This window comes from Procambarus clarkii, chromosome 50 (genome assembly GCF_040958095.1).
Source record: "Procambarus clarkii isolate CNS0578487 chromosome 50, FALCON_Pclarkii_2.0, whole genome shotgun sequence".
Lineage (NCBI taxonomy): Eukaryota > Metazoa > Arthropoda > Malacostraca > Decapoda > Cambaridae > Procambarus > Procambarus clarkii.
Window position 1 is genome coordinate 7,970,858 of NC_091199.1, and position 20,290 is coordinate 7,991,147.

Genomic DNA, 20,290 nt, shown 5'->3' on the forward strand with positions numbered 1-20,290 from the left:
TTGTAAATGCATTTGTGAATACAGGAATACCTCACAAGTATATATTTATACCTCAGAAATTATTTCTAATTATTTCTCCAGGTATCTGCACATCATGCCAACCATTTTGCGAGTGTACAGTAATTACCAGAGCAACAAGATGGTAGTGACTGTGATCGAGTTCATCGTGAAGCAGTTGTATATCTTGCACCGCAAGCCCTTCATCCTGCAGATGCTGGGTTCTGTTGCCACTATCCTTGATATGGATGAAAGTGCTGTCTATGGAGATGCTAATAAGGTTCATATCCTTGAATTGAGAAGTAGAGATACTTCTATGTTCAGAAGATAATTCTGCATTAGGAAGAATTTATTTAGATTACTATGTAAATCAAACTAAATTGCAGGGTTATACAAATGGCTTAATTAATTTAATCAGTTTTTGTTTTGCTTAATGTTATTGTTTTAGTGTGGATTTTAGTAGTCTTTGCTGTATATTCTAGACTGTACTCTTCCTTAATTACTTTCTGGAATAAAAATAATTTCCTTTTATTTAATTTTCCATTGTAGCATGGATACTTGGTAGTTGTTAATGGCAGTATTTTAGTTGTTAATAGCAGTTCTGAAGTTAACATAAATTTCTCTGCAGATTCAGCCTCGGAGGCTCTTTGACATCTTGTTGTCCCTGGAGCGGCACCACGAAGATCCACTTCACATCCTTGACCTTGTGACTGTGCAGAAACCCCTCAGGTCAGGTGGCACCATTCATTTTTCTTGTTTTATATAAATATAATATAATATAAAATATATGAGACACATACATGCACATGCTGTATGTGTGTGTGAGACTATGAGAGTGGTGTACCATATGATAATGCCCCTTAACGATATTTAACTAACTTCCAGAGCTCTGGACTTCTGCTACCATGAAGAATCAGACTCTGTGTCACTGCTGGAGGCAGTGGACATGTGTGTTACTGTTGTTGCCTATTCTGCCGACTCAAAGAGAGGTCATCAAATGCTGGTGAGAATTCCTTAATCATTACCCCCCCCCCTTACATCTTTCTCTTCCTACATTTTTTTTAGTTGTATAATTGTGCTGGCATTAGATGGGTTATAATTATTCTATATTTTCAGAGGTTAGTAAATGTTAATAAAAGTTAGTTAGTAGAAGTTTAATGAGATGAAAAGATTAAGCAATATGGAAATATGAAAAAGTTTTAAAAGGGAATATTGAACAGATTAAATAAAGGCATCTTTAGTCAAGGTATCCTGGATGCTTCTCTCCAATGACTGTCCTGTCATTAATGCTGAAAGCTAAATTAATATACAGTATTTGACATAAATTATTTATTTGTGCAAACTCTTCTTCAGACAATCTTGGAAGCTAACTTAGGACTGGTTCTTCGGCATCTTCAAGCCACCGCTGGACGCGACCTACGCCAAGAGAAGGAAACCATTCATCACGTTGCTGTTGCTATGAAAACTCTTGTTACCAATTGTGAACCACTAGCTAAGTGTGTGGTATTTCTTTTTTCTACTGTAGAACAAAGATTTCATATTGCATATGTCTCTCAGAAATTAATCACCACAGTAATGTTTGTAAGCTATATATAAATTCACAGAATGTATTTATTTGAAGCGAAAGGGGCTGTGTGGATGACTGCTAGGATGTGGTGTGCTATATACAGTATTGTCCTCGAATATAATGATGTTTCACTTTTAATGTATGTAAACTTCTTTCATTATTAGTCATCTATTGTTTTCCAGACATATGTCTTCTTGCCCCATGTAAGTGGGAACTATTGTGATGATTATAATGCTGAACAGATATACATTAGTGTTATAGTTTGGTAGTTACTATATGCAGATTATTAACCACTGTGCTGCGCCAACCGAGAAAACTCTGTCGGTGGGAAACTGCGCCAACCGAGAAAACAACTTTTGAATATTTCATACACATTCAAAACGTGTGCGTGGTAGGTTGTGTATGAAATGAACTCTTGGTACCTTCAGTGAGAGGCAGCCATCTTGGTAAAAATTCCCAGAATGTCCTAGGGCTGCTGGCTGGCTTAATACTGAGTGAGCAACCATGGGTGGCATATGTGCCTCTGGCTCTCAAATACTTGTCTGACATGGTGTTGAAAGATCACTTTCTGTCGGTGAAATTTAGACCATATTGTTTGAAGAACATACGGGTCATGATATTGATGAAGCTAGGCACAATAAGGACCTAACACAAAGGTCGGATGCAAGTGATACAGCTCCGATGAGAACGATACAGCGAGCGTATCCAGTTGTAGTTTTGAGCGCCACTCTTGCTCACCCTTGCCATCTCCAATTTTTATAGATCATACATAGATGAATCGTTTTCTGGGTTCAGTGATGATGCATCTGATATACGTAGCATAGATGAACAGTGTTAGCAGCTTCCATGGTGGTGTTTTCCATAGATATTTTCAAGAATAGCTGAGTCTCTTCCAGAATGGCTGAATCTCTTCCTGATTGACTGAATCTCTTTCAGAATGACTGAATTTCTTCCAGTGAGGGACCTTACAAAGCGACCTATTCAAGACTACCTTACAATTTGATCTTTTCCTATAATCTTTTCAAGACTACCTTACACTTCACAAGTTTGGCTACATACCATCTACAGGTATGTAGCCAAACCAAGCCAAGGGTGTACACACATTGAGTGTGTAGTGCGTTATTTGCAAGCACACACAATGAAGAAACAGGAAGCGAAAATCAATCTGTTCTGTACCTGGTGCTTATAGAGTGCAGTCACGCTGTGTACCATGGACGGCTTCATTGATTATCACTCACTTCCGAAGTACTGAGTCTGTTACTGTGTAAATAGTGTGTGAAACTGTACATACATATTGTAATTTTAGTGAATTTTTAACAAGTAATATTGTGACAATAAACATTTATTGTGGACACATTACTGACACATGTATCACAGTTCCATGAAACATTATGAACGTTCTACTGTATACATATTGTAAAGGACACAAATATGCATTATATACGATAAAAAAAATCTACATTGGAAATACATAGAACAAATAATTGAAAATATATAGATGGCAACTCGCGGTGCTTGAATCGCGCATGCGACCGCCTTTGGGAGCTTCACGCACGGGCGACCAGCCCGTGGCGCTCTCCTTCTTCACGTCCACACAGCCAGAGTAAGTGGAATTTTTTTTCTTTTTTTACCTGTATGTGTTCAAGGAAGGGAATTTATCATTTTATAAAGATGAAAAAAAAATTGCGAACACTTGATTTTATGCGCACAGGGGGAATGTCACAATAAACTCGGCGCATCACAGTGGTTAAAGCCAAAAACATGGTAGTCATAGTATATAAAACACTTTTGGTAGATCTAAAGAGACAGGCTACATGAATTGCAATATTGCATATTTCCTTTATTAAGCATGTTTACCTACTGATGAACCGTCACAGCAAAGAACTGAAAATTTCTCTACTAAGGATAAATTTCTTTGAATATTGATCATTTGATGATTATTTAAGTTTTTAGAGTAGTAATAATTTCAACACAAAACCATCTAAAATATTCTCGACAATCACATGACACTTCAACATGAAAGTATCTGCAGCAACTCTTTGTTATCAACATGATACAGATTTTCCTGTCCTGTACTCTAGGAACTACACAGGACCGCAAAAGTCAGCTGGAGAAGGCAAGGGCTCAAGTCGAGTTACATATTCCAAGACATCAAAGGCATACAATCCTGCCATAGAGGTGGATGATGATTCTCATTCCAAGTACATGAGTGATTCCAAGAGATACCAAGCCTATGAGCGAGATATGGAGGACTCTGAGGTATTATTACTGGATGTGTCTAACAGATTAATAATGTATAGAAATTTAATGTAGGATTGTTTCGAGGTCTCATATTTGTATTAAGATTTTAAGTACTGTTATGGAAACTTCTCATAGCTGATCTGTAAATTAGAAGTGCCAAAGCAAGAGAAGAGACCAAGTTAATACTGCAAAAATCACTAGTATGGGGTAGAAGTACTGAACATTTTATTGGGCAGCTTAGATACTAAATTAGATGACATTTCCTCTTTTGTCTTTTTTTTTCCTTTCGGCACAAATAAAATATCAGGATGATTTTAAGTAAATGGTTTAAGTACTGCACACATTCAGTATTTATATTATGCTTCTTTGAAGCTGAGCTGAATATTTGATGAACTAATAAAGCATCTTATCACTTTGCTGTTAGAAATGCCTCTTTGATCTATGTGAATGTAGCTACTTTATTTGCTTTCAGATGCGAGACCAGTACTCAAGACACGAGCAAATGAGACATATAAAACTGAGGTGTCAGTAATTATCCTTAAAGAATAGTATTTTATTGAGAAATGTTTTCAAAACATGTGTTATATAAGAAGATATATTAAAATATTGAACCCCACAGGCACTGCGTCATGACTTCCGTCAGCCTCGAGACACCTTGCTGCATGTGGTGGCCGAGTTTTTAACCACTTGCTCACAGAGATTGGCAGAGATCAACAAGAAAGCTGGACAGGAGAGCAAACATTCTGATCTTCTGGATACTAAATGTCATCTTGTAAGTGAAACTTAAGATCTGGTCTTCTGGATACCAAGTGTTGTTATATAAGTTAAAATTAAAATATAAGTCTGACATACAAATAGTTCGTGCCAATTTGTAAGTTAAAATTCTAGGTGTCAGTGATAAGTATGTGCTGTACTGTCAAATTGTAAGTAAAACTACATTTGATTGTGATACTTAAATTGTAATGGTTTTATCTTTAGAGCGTGTAGTTTTATTGTTAGAAAATCTTGAGGTTAATTAAAAAATAATACTGTATCTTGTAAGCAGAACAGGTAGTTAATACAGGACTTATTCTTTACTGCTCGGTATCACTTGATCATCTGTTATATTCTCTGTAACTTCAATTGTCCACTTAGTGTTCTGTTGTATTCTCCAAAACTCCCTATTAGCCATTTCTGTGGGGAGCCCCTTTGGTTCCCTGGAGCTATCGGGCTAATATGCAATTCATTAGAGCAGCGCATTAGTCAGAGGAGTTCAGCCTACCACGGATCACGAGCCCGAACCTGGCTCCCTCAGAGAGGCAAAGGGAACAATGACCTACAGAAACCCCATTGTACTTGGGGGCATTCCATGTTGGCCATCGACCAAGGTTAACACCCAGAAAGGTAGACATAAAAAAACAGACCCACATTGTAAGAAAATTGCAACCAAAAACCGAACAGAGACGCAGAACTCCCTCAATTCCAAAGGAAACAAGCAAACAAGCAAACATCACACCCTGCCACCACTCCACTCTTCTGCATGCTTCCCTTCTTCCCCTGGACCCACCACGCCGGCTACCCAACCTTAGTTTGTTGACTAATGCATTCCAGGGCGATTGTCAACTCTGGCCTTGGTTTCCTGGCAGTGTTTTACCTTTGTGGTGTCCTCTGCTGTTCGTGGTGTGGTGGCCAAGTGTATCTGAAGTGTACCGGGGATGCAAGGGCTTAAGGCAGCCTTCCCTAAGTACCCTGTGAGTACTACCCTTGTGTGTCAGAGTTATCTTCCCTGGTGCGTTTGGGATGCCATTTCCGTAGGGGTTTCTGTGGCGAGCCCCTGCGGCTCCCTGGAGCTATTGGGCTAATGTGTGATATATTAGACCAGGGCATTAGTCTATGGAATTCGACGTATTGGGGACCATGAGCCAGAACCTGGCCCCCTCAGGGAGGTTGCAAGGAGCATTGGCCCTGGAAAACCCTCTTGTGGTTGGGGTTTTTCTTTATCTGTCTTTGACTGGGGTTAGGCACCTAGAAAGATAGGCATAACAAAGCAAACGCTCACATGGTAAGAAAAGTACAAAGAAAAACCGAACAGAGAGGTAGAACTCCCTCCAATCCCAAGGAAACAAGCAAATGTCACACTCCACTACTGTGCCACTTGTCCGTGCAGCCCTTCCCTCCCCGAGAGGGGGAGGGGGAAGCCCCAGACCTTCCCTTGCCAGCTACCCAGCACTCCAGTTCGGAAGCTAAGCATCAAACAATGCAAAAAATGCCTACCGGTTGGAGGGAGGGAGGGAGGAAGTGTTGTCAGGGAGCCTCCTGGGCTCACCCAGAAAATGGCGTTTCATTGCATTCAATGCTTTTTTTTTTTTTTTTTTTAATCAATTCACTCAGCCTTGATGTGTATGTGTGTAGGTTACCAGCTTTATATAATGTTCTCAGGGTACGAATTTGCTTGAAATACTGCATTTGATTTCATTTATATACTGGCATACAACATTTAAAATCAATACAGTGTTTCACTGTATATATTTGTCTCATATTGTCCCATTATGGCAGATAAATTATTATTTATAAAGTAAAGTATTAATTCAAATAATGGTATTATTTTCTTAGCGTCTAGCAGAGGTTGCTCACAGCCTGCTAAAGGTGGCCCCATATGATCCTGCCACAATGGGCTGCAGAGGACTCCAACGGTACATGAATGAGATCCTTCCACATCCAGATTGGTCTCATGAGGATCTCAGGCCAGCACTGGTTAACATTCTTAGAAGACTTGATAAAATGTTTAATAAGATTGCCAAGAAAAACTCCATAAGGGTATGCTGCATGAGATATTTGGTATCATAAAGCATAAGTAACCAATTTCTACTTGATGCTAGTTCAAAATTTTATACCATTATTCTTGGTTTCAGAACATAGAGTTTTGTAAAATTTGGATAGGAAAATAATGTTAATTTCAAAATAATATCTTTCAGGGGAATTAAACATGGTAATTAATGTTTATGTACATTCAGCTATACAACCCCTGACTACCTCAGTCCTCTCTAGATATTGTAGATAGTTGCTAGGTATGAACCCATTGTTGACACCTAGTATGACCTTTTATTCTGGCAGAGATTAACAGACTGGGGTGCTGCAGCTAGTCTCCTGAAGGGCGTATACACAACCCTCTCCAAGTATCCTTACATAGCACACCTGCCTCACCTCAAGATGGTTGTGCAGGTCTGCCAGGTCAGCTCCAGCCTCTCATTGAGTCAAATAATTTAATGATACTGTAATTTATATCTTCTTTCACATGGAAACAAATTTGTAACAGTGCATATTTCATTATACTGTACATTGTTTTATTCAGAGTGTAAGGAGGGGGTTAATAAATATACATCTCCTTCCCTCTTCCTTACTTACAGTACATGCATGTTATTTAAAATTTGGGAATAAAGCAAATATAGTATATAAAAATTCACTTCACATATGAGAGGATACACCAAGTGAATGGAACAACTCTTGAATTTTGGGGCTCAAAGAAACTAGCACAATGTTTGCATTACATTTATTTAAAAAACACAGGAAAAGGGACATTATACAATGTGGAATCAATTTTATCAACTCATCAGATTGACTACTGTACTCAATTACACTGAGAAAATGGAAGCAGCTGTCTCCACAGCTAGGTAAACACCTCACTCATACCTTTATGTGCAACTAGCTCCAAGCCCCCTCCGAGTGTCAAGGATGGTATAGGGATGCTACCCATACAAAAACATGTGGGAAATCAACTTTACACACAGACATAAACATACATTCTCTCATACATAATTTACCATACTTGCAAACATTAGCAGATACAACATACAAATTAACATTAATAAAATAAAACCAACTGACATCTAAATAAAAAGAAAACGTTTATATTAATCAAAAATAATAAAAATTATATACTGTACCAGACATTACAAGAGCATTTTAGAATATTTTCTGTCCTAATGAAATTGGGTGTTTGTGCATGTTAGTGTTCAATAGTATTGTTTGGAAGTTGTTATTCTTGCTGACATGTACTGCATATGATCAAAAGTGTACGATTGACGATCCTTGCACAAATCCTGGGGAGCAACTTTAAACATTTATTGCTCAAAATGTTGCCACTGTAAACATTGAAAACATTGAATATACTTATGTCTCTGCATCACAGTGATGTGTTCTTTATAACTTGAATCTAATCTGTATCTTGAAATAAGAACAGTGAATATTTCTTCCAATCATTATTTGCCAATGCAGTTTTGATCAGAGCTTTTTCTTTGGCAGTCACTGATACTCGGGGAGCGAATAGGAGACATGGAAGTCCACAACTTTGCCGCCTGGTCCCACTCTCCCCCTCCTCACTTTTGCTCCATGGTAGTCAAGATCATTGCCATGCAAATCCTAGCTCTCGGGGTGAGTTGCTCGTTGGCTGCTTGCATCTTATTTTCTGTTGATTATAGTTTTTATATGGTGTAAAATTGGAAATATGATTTACCTGTATTTATCAATTACTTTTGTTTACAATTAGTATATTGTTAGTATTATTAAATTGTGCTTTAATTGTTTTTCCTTATGTACAGAAAACATGCATAATCATACACATGTTTGGTCCTATGTAACTCTCACATTCTTTTCCAGATGTTCAGCGATGTAACTGGGGTGAGCTTAAGAATTAGCTAAGGAGGATTTTTTTTATAGTTCTTTTATTTTCTACTTATAAATCTTTGCATTTTCCCTCAGAGTTCATCGGTAGAAACTCTGAAGCAGATCCCATTGGGTTCCTTGAGCACTTCCTCTGCCTGAAAATGGAATGTTGAAGATTAAGTAGTTATAAATGCCTAATATAATGGTATCACTATTTCATGCACAATAGTAAATTTATTCAATAAAATCCATTATGTCAAACTAATTAATTTGGATTTTGATATAAACTTTTTTCATTCTAGTCATAGGTAGTTTTTTCAAAAAATCCTGTAAAACTTATGCAAGGAATTTGTTAATAGAATTTACCACAAAGCTCATTTAGCTGAATTTGTGTATCCTCAACTCAAATCTGCTTGATGCTATTTTAAATATTTATACTTTGATCCTAAAAATGGTGCACAACAAAATGGTCACTAAAATTGCAAACTTTGCTATAATTACAATTCAAATTATGATAGAAGAATAGTCTTTTGATCTCACTTGATCTTTTTGACCTTAAAAATTTTGAAATAAAAGCGTCACTAATGTAACCAGTTGTTGAGGCTTGAAGAGCATCTTGGTCACTTTTTCAAGATGGCTACAATGTTTTTTAAATATTATATGTCTAGTCAATCATTGTAATTTGTAGTTGGATATGAGCAGATTTATTTTTTCCGTGATTGGTTATAGTGAACGTTTGGTATCTAAAAATATACCATTCAGTCTTTGCTCGTACAAATAATACAAATATAATCTAAGATGGGATTGTTTTGGGGTTTTTAACTTCTGTAACCTCAAACACATCCTAGAAGGCTGTAGCAGAACCCATGGACACTACACGAGAACCAAATAGCTACTTTATATTCCAACTTTATATTCCACTTTATACTCAACCAAAGCAAATGCCATGCAAATAAAGAGATCTTAAAATGTGGAATGACCTTCTACATGAGGTTTAAAGCTGCATTTTTCTCAAACAGTTTAAATACCTAATTATCATGTAAAAATCTCACTCGTCCTAAATGAGTCGTGACAATCCCTATCTGATTACATAGGGAAAAGTGTTAGTTTTAGGTATATTAGATAGCGATGTTCTAAAAGGTAATATGTTATTAAATACAGTAGCTTTATGAATTAAAATTACTGGGGAGAACTACAATGTTTGATTAGATTAATAATGTTTACAAAAGCATAGCAACCTCTAAAAAAAATGATCATATTTACATTTCATATTAGATAGCAAGAGTATAATTCTATTCTAATTACAACTAAGATCATGGCAAAATTTATTATTTTAACTGCCATTTATTTACTTTGTATTTTGCCATTTTGAGGGTTAAAATAACAATGGCGTGTAGTAGATTTGGTTTGTGCAAACTCAAATTGTACTAAATACTATGACCCATCTCTCTTCCAGAAAACTGTCCCTGATAATATTATTAAGTAATATTGCATAAAATAATATTATTAAGTAATATTGCATAAAATTAATAACCCAAGTATATCTTACATGGTTGACATAAGCTGACATACTGTAATTAAATTAACTTCACTGGTCAGCAAAAACAGTGTCAGTACTTCTGCATTCCATTTTACAAAACTGACACATCCCTCTTAGCAAAAACAAATTCCTACAACAAATCAAACATTAAATATATTGGCCATGTAGACTTTAGACAGTAGCTTTTGCAAGTTGTTCATATAAAACGTGTTATCGAGCATACAATTGTTACTAGTACTATTATCTTCCTTAGACCATCCAGTAAAGTAGCTTTCTTGAGCTTTAGTGAATTTTTGTTTACTGATATAAAAATTTGAAGATTTCACCTATAAATACATCATATTTAGAAAATGTCTTGAGGCCAACTATAGCACGTAATAAGCCTACACCTTAACAATACTTTTAAACAGTGCAAAGATATAAAATATGCCTTTATAAATATTCTCACTTAACAAAATAATTATGTATTCCCTGTCTATTTTCTTTGTTAGCCAGTCAAAGTCTCACATTATAAATTTGAGATTAAAAGATTATAATTTTAGTAAAAGTTGATTTATAAATATTTGAACTAAAATTGTAAATATTTATTAGATGTCAAAGATTACACCTTTTCATGTGTCTGACGACATGTCAGTTATATTAAAGCTTGTGCTTTGGCTGTGATGTCTCTGGCATAAAGTATTTAAACACTATTTTAAATTTGCTTCACTCAAAAATCCTAGAACTATTACTGTATCTGGAAGTGTATCTGTAAGTTATTCAGTCATAGTCAATTAATTCATGAGAAGAAGAACCTCAACTAAACATTTGGTGTCTGTGCTTAGGAATTATCAAGGATATCGGTGCACATCTTGGGTTATACATCTTAAGCCCCACACAACGTCCTATGAAACATATCCCTCAAAAATTCTAATATGGCTTATTCTGCACACAATCCTATGAGACTTATCTCTTACATGATCCTATGAGACTTATCTCTTACATGATCCTATGAAACTTACCCCTCACACTGTCCTATGAAACTTATCTCTCACACAGTCCAATGAGACGTATCTCTCACACAGTCCTACAAGACTTATCTCTCACACATTCCTATGAGACTTATCTCTCACACATTCCTATGAGACTTATCTCTCACACAGTCCTACAAGACTTATCTCTCACACATTCCTATGAGACTTATCTCTCACACATTCCTATGCGACTTATCTCTCACACAGTCCTATGAGATGTATATCTCACACAGTCCTATGAGACTTCTCTCTCACACAGTCCTATGAGACCTCTCACACAGTGCTGAGTTACCCTTGTGCAAGTTTGAGACACATTTACAAAGACACACACCATCATTGTACAGTTGATCAAACTTACTCTCAGCACTCTTATTAACCTCATCATTTAATATAAGTTGAATGATAAGGAAATGTTGTCCTTGCATGATTTGTCTGTTATTGTCTTCAGCTAATGAACACACTATGCATGTTTACTGCATATTTATGTTCATTTACCTAAATGTTTACTAGAGCACACCTTATGTCTCAATTTAACATGAAAGCCAGTTATTAATTTTGTTACTTCCACCATACAAATAACTCTTCAAGTCTTTCATTGTTTAAATACCTATTCCCACGTACACTATATTTCATACACATTAATTCTCTAGGGGTTATGTAAATCCATAGATATTGCATGTTTTCTTTAGAGCAGTGTCCCAGTGGTGATAGTCAGGTTTGCTCAGTCTTACTGGTCTGCTCTCAAGCTCCTCTTTGCCGCCAAGTATTGTTTTTCAATTATTTTAATATATCCATTTGAGATCTATATAACTGGACACACATAATACATTTTGTATGTCCAGTAGCTGTAGTAAACAATATAGTGATGAATAAATTTGTATGTACATAGTGTAGATACAACCACTACAGCCTCGGTGTGACAAGCATACAACGTGTGTGCGTGTGTTCGTACTGTACCAAAGTGTACAAACCTACAGCATCTCACCCAACATACCAACCCAGGTTCTCATTTGTCCGGAAAAACATAAATTTTCTATGATTTTATATTCAATTTGTATACTTGTATATCTAGTGTACAAATAGTGACTATTTAAGGTGAGGACAGGCATGGGGGGGGGTCAAGTCCTGCCAGTTTTCTAATATCCTTTTGGATTTTTTCTCAGTTTTTCTTTGTAAGGAACTGCATTCAATATACTGCCATTTACATGTTATATTCTTATTTGTTTGACTGCATTTTCAATCAGTGTTCCTCTGGTTATATCTACCCAATACCTTCTTAACTTATCTTCATTTGCAACTTTATTTAGGCTGTCCTGTATGTCTACTGTTAGAGCTGCTTAGGTTAATCAACGCATCAATATCAGTAACTCAGTACTGATTATATGTGTAACACACATTCCACAAATTTTTTTATCAAATTTAAACATTATCTGTATTATATTTATGTGAAGCAAATATAATTGCACTGTCATCTTGATTTTCTACTGACACTATTTTCTAGATATTCAACTCTGATATTTAACATTTAATTCTAGATATTTAACACTATCACTATTTTCTAGATATTTAATTTAAAATGAATCTTCAAATATACAGAAGTACCCAGGTTGATATTATGTTCTGTTGAATCTACACCTTTATTTAACATTATTCACTTATGTAGTTCATCCTTCATAGAATATCATAATAACACTTATTGACCTTTTGTAGATATCATAGTCTTCACAAATCTGTATTTAATCAAGCTTTCTCTTAATCCAATTACAGAGCTTTGTGTTAGGTTTGTGCAGCCTGATCAGAATATCATAATCACATTATCGTTAGTTTCCTGTTCCACTCATTGTGTCTACTCTTTCACCCCAGAAAAGTTTCTTTTGTACTATTGGATACTATAGAGCATTAAAAAATAGTCAACAATTTAACCTAGTCTCTGCTAGTCCTTTTATAAGCAATTCTAGGTAATATATACAATCTTAGGCCCAAGAGAGGTTAGGTAAGGTTTTCCCTTGTTTCTCAATCCTTTTACAAAGCGAGTACAGTAGTTCAAAAAGTGGAATGCTTTTGTGGAACAACAGCTCATATATTGTACATATATTCCACAGTTGCTACAGTATATGGATTATCATTTTAGGAGGATACATTGATCCAATTTTAAACATGTTGACTCGTGAAGCAAGCATCAGCCTTTTCAAGTAGCTACACAATCCTCAGCCATGTTAAAACTGTGCTCTAGGTCACCTTTTGCTTGTTTTGTGCACTGTTGATACTTTATATATTCATTCTTGACTTTTTATTGAATCATTCTGGGCTGTATAGTGCAATCTTGACTGTCGTTATTGAGTTTTATTTACTGTACTGTTAACTGTTTTATTAACTCTAGATTACTTCATTTCTGTATGTTTCATATTACAATTTTCAAACCATATGCTACTTCCCCCTGTTTCATTTTATCAATGCTCATAATTTTTTATCTAATTGTTCCATCACTTAGATAAGACATCAATTTCATTTTCAAAAATCAAACTCTTCAGCTTCCTCTCCTAAATGTACTGTATACATCCCATCTTGTGCATTTCCATTAATTATTCATATAATTGTATAATTCCTTCATCTGTGATCAGAAATGCTTGTGCATGTTTACAGGCCACCACTTATGCCATCTCCTACCTGAGCTAAGGAAACTTTTATAAGTGTGTAATAGTGATAGACAGAACATATCCCTCAATCACTTGGTATAATATACCTGGGTCATCTCACGATCTCTTCTTTACAAATACTGTACTTGAGTTTCTTGTGAAATAAATTATTTATAAGTGGCGGTCAAAACATATTGCAAACTAAATGTTAGGCAGAGCCATGCCTCGCATTATATTTTTCAATATGGTTTCCCTGATTTCAGTTTAATTACAGTACTGTACTTCAATTGTCCTTCAAGCTTGCTATGCCAATCTTACAGAATTCTTCTGACTGCTTTACAAGTTAGCTTCTCTTCAGCTTGGTGACTACCAAGCTTTCATGTGTAATATAAACCCGAGTGCTTATTTAACAGGCTAATACAGCGGAGTACTGTAATCAAGGTCTCGATATGGGCTACATTTGCCTCATTGGTGGGATCTCAAGTGTGTCCTAAGCAACGATCAAACTCAAGGTTTTCATGCCGATTAATTTCCTTTACCATGGAACAACAAATTGTATGATGTTTGTCAAATTAGCTGAAACCGAGAATTTGTTTCCAAATTAATATAGATTCTTGTCATATTGTTTTACTCTTGACTTGCAAAACATTGACTGCCACTCTTATGTATGAATATTTAGCCTTTTCATAGGTGGTACTAAATTTAAATTTTGTTCTGCTTTAAAATTTAGTTGAGAAGCTCTTGAATTAACAAAATACTAAGCTGTAATTATTTCTTTGAATGAAATTTGCAGAGCAACTGTTTACACTACAGCAAAGTTTAAGGAATTTCTTTAAGGAATTTGTAACTGTTACCTTTTGAGTGATTACTCAAAGTGGAAAACTTTTCTAGGTATTATTTGAAGGTAGAATGGGTTGTGTGAGTACTTACGTTAAGTCCTTAAATAGTAAGTTCTTGTAAAGCCACTAACATACATCACATTTTGGGCAGGTATTAGCTAAAGTGGTCAACAGGTTAGATTCAATATTCAGTCAGATATGAAAATCCATAATTTATCCTCAGCACCTTACTAAAATTATATAACAGATTTTCCTGTGTGTGTGTGTGTGGGGGGGGAGGGGGTGAATTTGTGCATGTAGGGGCATTTACACATGTTTACTTTCAAGACATATTAAGCAACATTGCAGAATGGAGCACAAGTTTAATATATATTTAATATGTGCAGTATTTGCCCCTTTGTGTTTACTTTAATGAAATATCACACAAAATTGTAGAAGGGAGCATATGCTTTATGTATATTTAATATGTATTTGCCCCTTTGTGTTTAATTTCTTCTTTAAGGATAATGAGCAAATCCATTTCTAATGCATTGGCTTGCTTTTCTTGCTGTGCAGTTTTCTAAGTGTTGGTCCAGTGTGTTAAGGATGCTGTTTTAGTCTGCCATTTAAAAAGCTAAATTCCTGAAGTCATCAAAATCTGTGGAGTAACATACTGTGTCCTAATGGTGCAGGTGACGTTCTCACTGGAGCAGATCTGTGGTGGGTCATCACTCTTCCCAACACCAGAGAAGACCGAGAACATGATTATGAACCTCCTCCTACCTCTATGCCTCCGAGTTGGATGCGGACGCAAAGGTTTGTTCTGGAGGAGCTTTGTAAGAGTGAGGTTGTCAGGCTATCTTGTAATTACCTTGTGATAGTTAGTAGGGTGTTTAGTGTCCACACAACCCGGTTCTTGCCCAGGCCTCCTTGCTGTGGTAATTACCTGTAATAACCATAGTGGGGGAACATCCACCCTATGTAGAGGGAAATTTCCACCAGCCACCTATGTAAAGGGAAATTTGCTGTGAGTAGACGGGTCAGTATGCATAATGTTGGCATATTTTGTACTTTCTAGTTAATGCTGTGTCTGTCATCTATTCAGTTATCTGTCATTCTAAATAATTGGTTTAGTTATGTCTTCAATGTCATGTTGTTAGTTGCAAATCCTCAGGCTGGCCACACTAGAGGTGCTTCAAGGTTGTCATATTATAATGTGCCTCATGTGCAGGGCTGTGCCCAGGATTTAATATGAAAGGGAATGCAAAGTTTAATTTTGAAGATACTTTAAAAAAGCAAGGGATCTGGGGATTGCCAGCAAACACCAAAGGGGTTCAAAGGCAGTGCCCCCAGTGAAGACCCAGAATTTTCTGTCCTTCGACTTATCAGATTTGCCTCTCCTAACAATTAAAATTAGGTAATTATTTGTATTCAATTTCATTAAGTTGAATCAGTCTTGTTGATCTTGGTGTTGGCTATTTAACATTTTGTGTGTAAGATTTGCATTACCTAAAGTACAAAGTTCAGTCTTTCAAATGGTCAACTTACCTGGCAGGGCAGAAATCAAGATCCCCTTACTGCATTAGGGGATATCTGCCTTCTCTGGGGGTGTCTCCTTATACAAGAGAAAGTAAGAAAATTAATATTGAGCTTATTTCTTTTTCAAAGTTGGGTATTCTGCAAATCATAGCAAATCAGAGTATTCTGCAAAGCAATTCTGCAAATCATAGAAAATTGCAAAATTTCTATTGCTATTTCTTTTGTAAGATACCATAACAACTTATTGATTAAATATAAAAATATTGTAAATTATCAAAATTAAATGCAAAATTTTCTATTATAAATGCCACACAATAAGCTTTTAGTGTTTTGTAATATAGGTAGAATAGTACATAAAAAACTGTACTAAAAACTAATGCGTGCAATTACAGATGCTCCAAGAATGCGTCAAGCAGACATCAGCTTTGCACTTACTGTTGTCCTGCATGCCATGAACCCTCCACTGGCAAAGTTGCAACCAATACACGGCCCACAAGCCAAGACCGTACCAGGCTCTGACCCACGATCCCAATCCTGGTCCCACCATCAGCTCGATCCACGTGCCTATCCCAAGGTCAAGCCAACCATTCTTCGAATAGCCTTCCTGGGTAAATCAAATGCACTTTTATTACTGATCATTTTACACATAGCCTTCATGGGTAAGTTAATGTACTTTTGTTACTAATCATTCTACACATAGTTAAATGAGTAACTTACATTCGCTTACTTGAGTAAGTTACATTCACTTGTATTTTAGAATATTATTATTAGTTTATCTTGCTTTCATAATATCAAATGTCAGGCATAAATCATAACTTCTCTGTGCAGGGCTCAAAGTGATGATGGTATGTTTTGAAAAGCAGTTGTCACAAGATTGGCACCGCATTCTTCATTGTCTTCGGGATATGGACTCGCGCGGTGAAGGAGGATTGGCACTTTGGGACTTTTTAGACTTTGTTGTGTCATTCCGCACTCCTCTCTTTATCCAGATGAGACCATTCATGCTTACCAAGGTACTTTCACTCGGCTTGGTAATTCATTGCTTGTGTTTGTGGTAACATTGTCATTAATTGATTTATTATATTAGTAGAGGATGCATTTACTAGTCTTACCTCATGCAGCCTGTTTTTACCTTTCATGTTATTCTTCTGATTCTGTGTTTACCATAAACAGTGAATAGACTTTTATTGCAGGTTTGAATTTATGTTTGCTTTGCATTAATTTTATTTTATTTTCATATGAACCACTTTAATAGTTATGAAACATGATTTTAATCATGTAATTACCTAAATGTAATTACAATATAAAAATCATGTTTCATACCTTAAACTGGTAAATATGACAACAAGATCAAATAAATGCACAGCAGATTGATTGATGACTTGTGCATTCTGTTATTCACTTGTTAACATGCATCATGTGACATTTTTACAGCTCCTTCGGCAGTGTACAAATGAAGGCAGTGAACACTACCAGCTAATTATTCGTGACCGTATCCATGGCTGGTCATTGCCACCTCCTAGATGCCGAGGGTCTCTCCTCCTCGACCTTGCTCACCAGGTCAAACAGCTTAAGGATGAGGTCATTACTACTAAAGTAACAGGTAAAATTTTAAGATATTACATACTTCTCTCTAAAAAAGTTTTGTATCTAAATTTTTGTAAACTCCCATGTTTTTTTGCTTTTTGCAATGTTATTTTGATAAATAATAACAGCTCTCTATATGTACAGTATTTTTTATATACGGTATATACAAGAGTTCTTACATTCTTGTAAAGCCTGTAGCATGTCGTTTCGGGCAGGTCCTTAACCTTAAATTTTCCTGGAATACGACCTGCCAAATCGTTTAACAACCAGGTACCAGTTCACTGCTGGGTGAACAAAGACATAACATTAAGGATTAGTGCCTAGTCAGTCCTACCCAGCCAGGACATGAACCTAGGCCAAACTGTGAAGCGAAGGGCGAGTGTGCTACCACTGCACCATGGGGACTGCTATTGATATGTAAGTTATTAAATATTTATAATTGTTTTAGCATATTAAATTATAGTCATTCACTAAGTCTGCAAATTATAAATGCATTATTTAGGGATGCACAAATGTCAGTGGATGCTCTCTTAAGTAATGGTAATACTGACACCAATAGTAATAAAGTGAAAATAACCTTTTCTGGGGGGGGGGGGGTAGCCCCATTGGCTCCTCGGAGCTATCCAAGCTGATATGGTTATATAAGCATTCTGCCATCAGTCAATGTGCCTGGAGTTCTTACCTACCAGGGACCACAAGCCAGAACCTGGGGCCCCCTCAGAGAGGCATGAGATGCAATGGCCTATAGAAACCCCCGTGTGGCTGGGAGCATTCTATGTCTACCATCAACCGGATCTGGCACCCAGAAAAGTAGGTGCCCCAAAATAAACCCCTATTCTGGTGAAAATATTGCTACTGAAATCTGAACGAGTGGAAATAACTCCCCAAAAGAAAATTAGTAAACGAGCATGACATCATCACGTTGCCACGCCGCTGTCTGCACCCCCCTCCCTGAGAGGGAGAAGGGGGAGCCCCAGACTCTCACGCTGGTGATCCACCCTTCAGTTCTTGGCCGATGTGCTACTGGTGAGGTCTTGTGCCTCTGGCTTCTGATGTGGTCTCAGTTCTTGGTGAACTGGCGGAAGTCCCATCTGGTTCCCCCTCAGGTTCGGTCTTGCCTGGGTCTTGTGTGGGACGATCGGACTGCATCCTTGTCTCTTCCTCTGGCGGCTCTGCTTCGCCTGCGTTCCCGCCTTCATCTGTTCCTGAGGGGCTCCCAGGTCACACGGCGGTTGCTCAAGGGTTTGTGCAGGAGCCTAACTTTGCCATGATGGTCTACCATCCGGGTCGGGTGTGGCTTTGTCGGCTTTATTCTGGTTCCTTCGGAGACATTTTGTCTGCCTCTCTCGTGACCGCTGGGTTGGGCTTTTGGGGGCTTTGTGTTGGTTGCTGCGTCGCCGGCTTCCTCTTCGGGTTTCAGTGCCTTCGGGTTTCACTGATCGCTCAATGTGTTCACGAACGCGTCATCTATGGGCTGAGGCTTTGTGACCAGTGCTCGGTCATGATTTTGGCAATGGCATACCTTGAGGTTACCTTGAGGTGCTTCTGGGGCTTAGCGTCCCTGCGGCCCGGTCGTCGACCAGGCCTCCTGGTTGCTGGACTGATATGATATATATCATATCATGATATATAATGGCATGATATATAATAATCAGTTTTATATTCAAAAAGCAAAAAATTACCACAAAAATATAATTTCCTATAGGCGTGATTGTCACTAAGTGGGCAGCTCTAGTAAACTGAGGCAGGTTGGCCCGCGTGACCGGGAACCACATGTTCACGCGTGGTATCGTGGTTATATATTTCTCTCCAAACCTATAAATGCAATGCACACCTTGTAATCCATCTCACATGCTTTGTCTACCATGTATCTCAATGTAAATATTTGATCAACACCTCTTCCATAATGAAATGTAACTTGTTTTCTGGACTTATTTTCACTATTCTGACTATACACTTTGTCCATTACACTTAGTAGACTAACACCTCTATAGTTCTTACATATACTGCATTCATTTTATAAATTCAAATGATAATAATGTTAAACAATGATAATTATAAAGGGTTACTTAAAATATATTGATAAATTGATAGGATGTGCAGTGAGGCCTTGGAGGAGGTTATACAGCCTGGCTGTCATTTCCATATGTCACATTGACGTCTGGCTTTTTCTGACATGTCTTGGTTTCTTCTGTCATATTATGGCTTGTTCTGGTGTTTTGATTGTCTCTGGCATATCTTGGCTTTATCTCACACATCTTGGCATCTTCTGAATGTCTTTGCTTCCTCTGGCATGTCTTAGTTAAACTGGTAGTTATATTAAAATGCTGATATTGAGTCCCTCACACTTAAGATTAATGAGATTGTTTTGTAACTATAATTCATAGTGAAGACTAATTAAATTACACCTCATGTGAATATAATAAACAGTATACAGTATAGTGTAAATTATTATGAAAGAAATTAAATAAGTTCATTGAACACTACTTTCTGGTTTATGTATGAATGTTTAATTCAAAATTTCTTCATCTTTCAGTTACACGTACATTTTATTTCTGAAATTATTTTAATATCTCTTTTGAAAATAATTTTAATATGTTACTGAAAATTTGGATTTTTTTTTTTTTGTATACTGTATTCTGACATGCAAAATTTATATGCTTGTTATGAGTATGCATTTTGTATTATGCATGTTTGTAAATATTGTATCA

The 20,290-nt window shown here is 36.7% G+C and overlaps 1 protein-coding gene across 11 annotated transcripts in view; it reads left to right on the plus strand.

Annotated features, from left to right (window-relative positions):
* Positions 1-20,290, plus strand: part of unc80 (unc80, NALCN channel complex subunit) — a 162,248-nt gene that overhangs the window by 113,557 nt on the left and 28,401 nt on the right. For 10 of the 11 annotated variants that reach the window (XM_069303440.1, XM_069303447.1, XM_069303448.1 and 7 more), the window contains 14 exons: positions 82-277; positions 626-726; positions 883-1,000; positions 1,351-1,493; positions 3,646-3,823; positions 4,425-4,577; positions 6,398-6,601; positions 6,899-7,015; positions 8,087-8,215; positions 8,441-8,461; positions 15,146-15,269; positions 16,385-16,600; positions 16,821-17,005; positions 17,427-17,595. In XM_069303440.1, coding sequence (XP_069159541.1) covers positions 82-277; positions 626-726; positions 883-1,000; positions 1,351-1,493; positions 3,646-3,823; positions 4,425-4,577; positions 6,398-6,601; positions 6,899-7,015; positions 8,087-8,215; positions 8,441-8,461; positions 15,146-15,269; positions 16,385-16,600; positions 16,821-17,005; positions 17,427-17,595 — 2,054 coding nt within the window. The remainder of the gene's footprint in view (positions 1-81; positions 278-625; positions 727-882; positions 1,001-1,350; positions 1,494-3,645; positions 3,824-4,424; positions 4,578-6,397; positions 6,602-6,898; positions 7,016-8,086; positions 8,216-8,440; positions 8,462-15,145; positions 15,270-16,384; positions 16,601-16,820; positions 17,006-17,426; positions 17,596-20,290) is intronic. The other variant, XM_069303443.1, reaches the window with a different exon arrangement.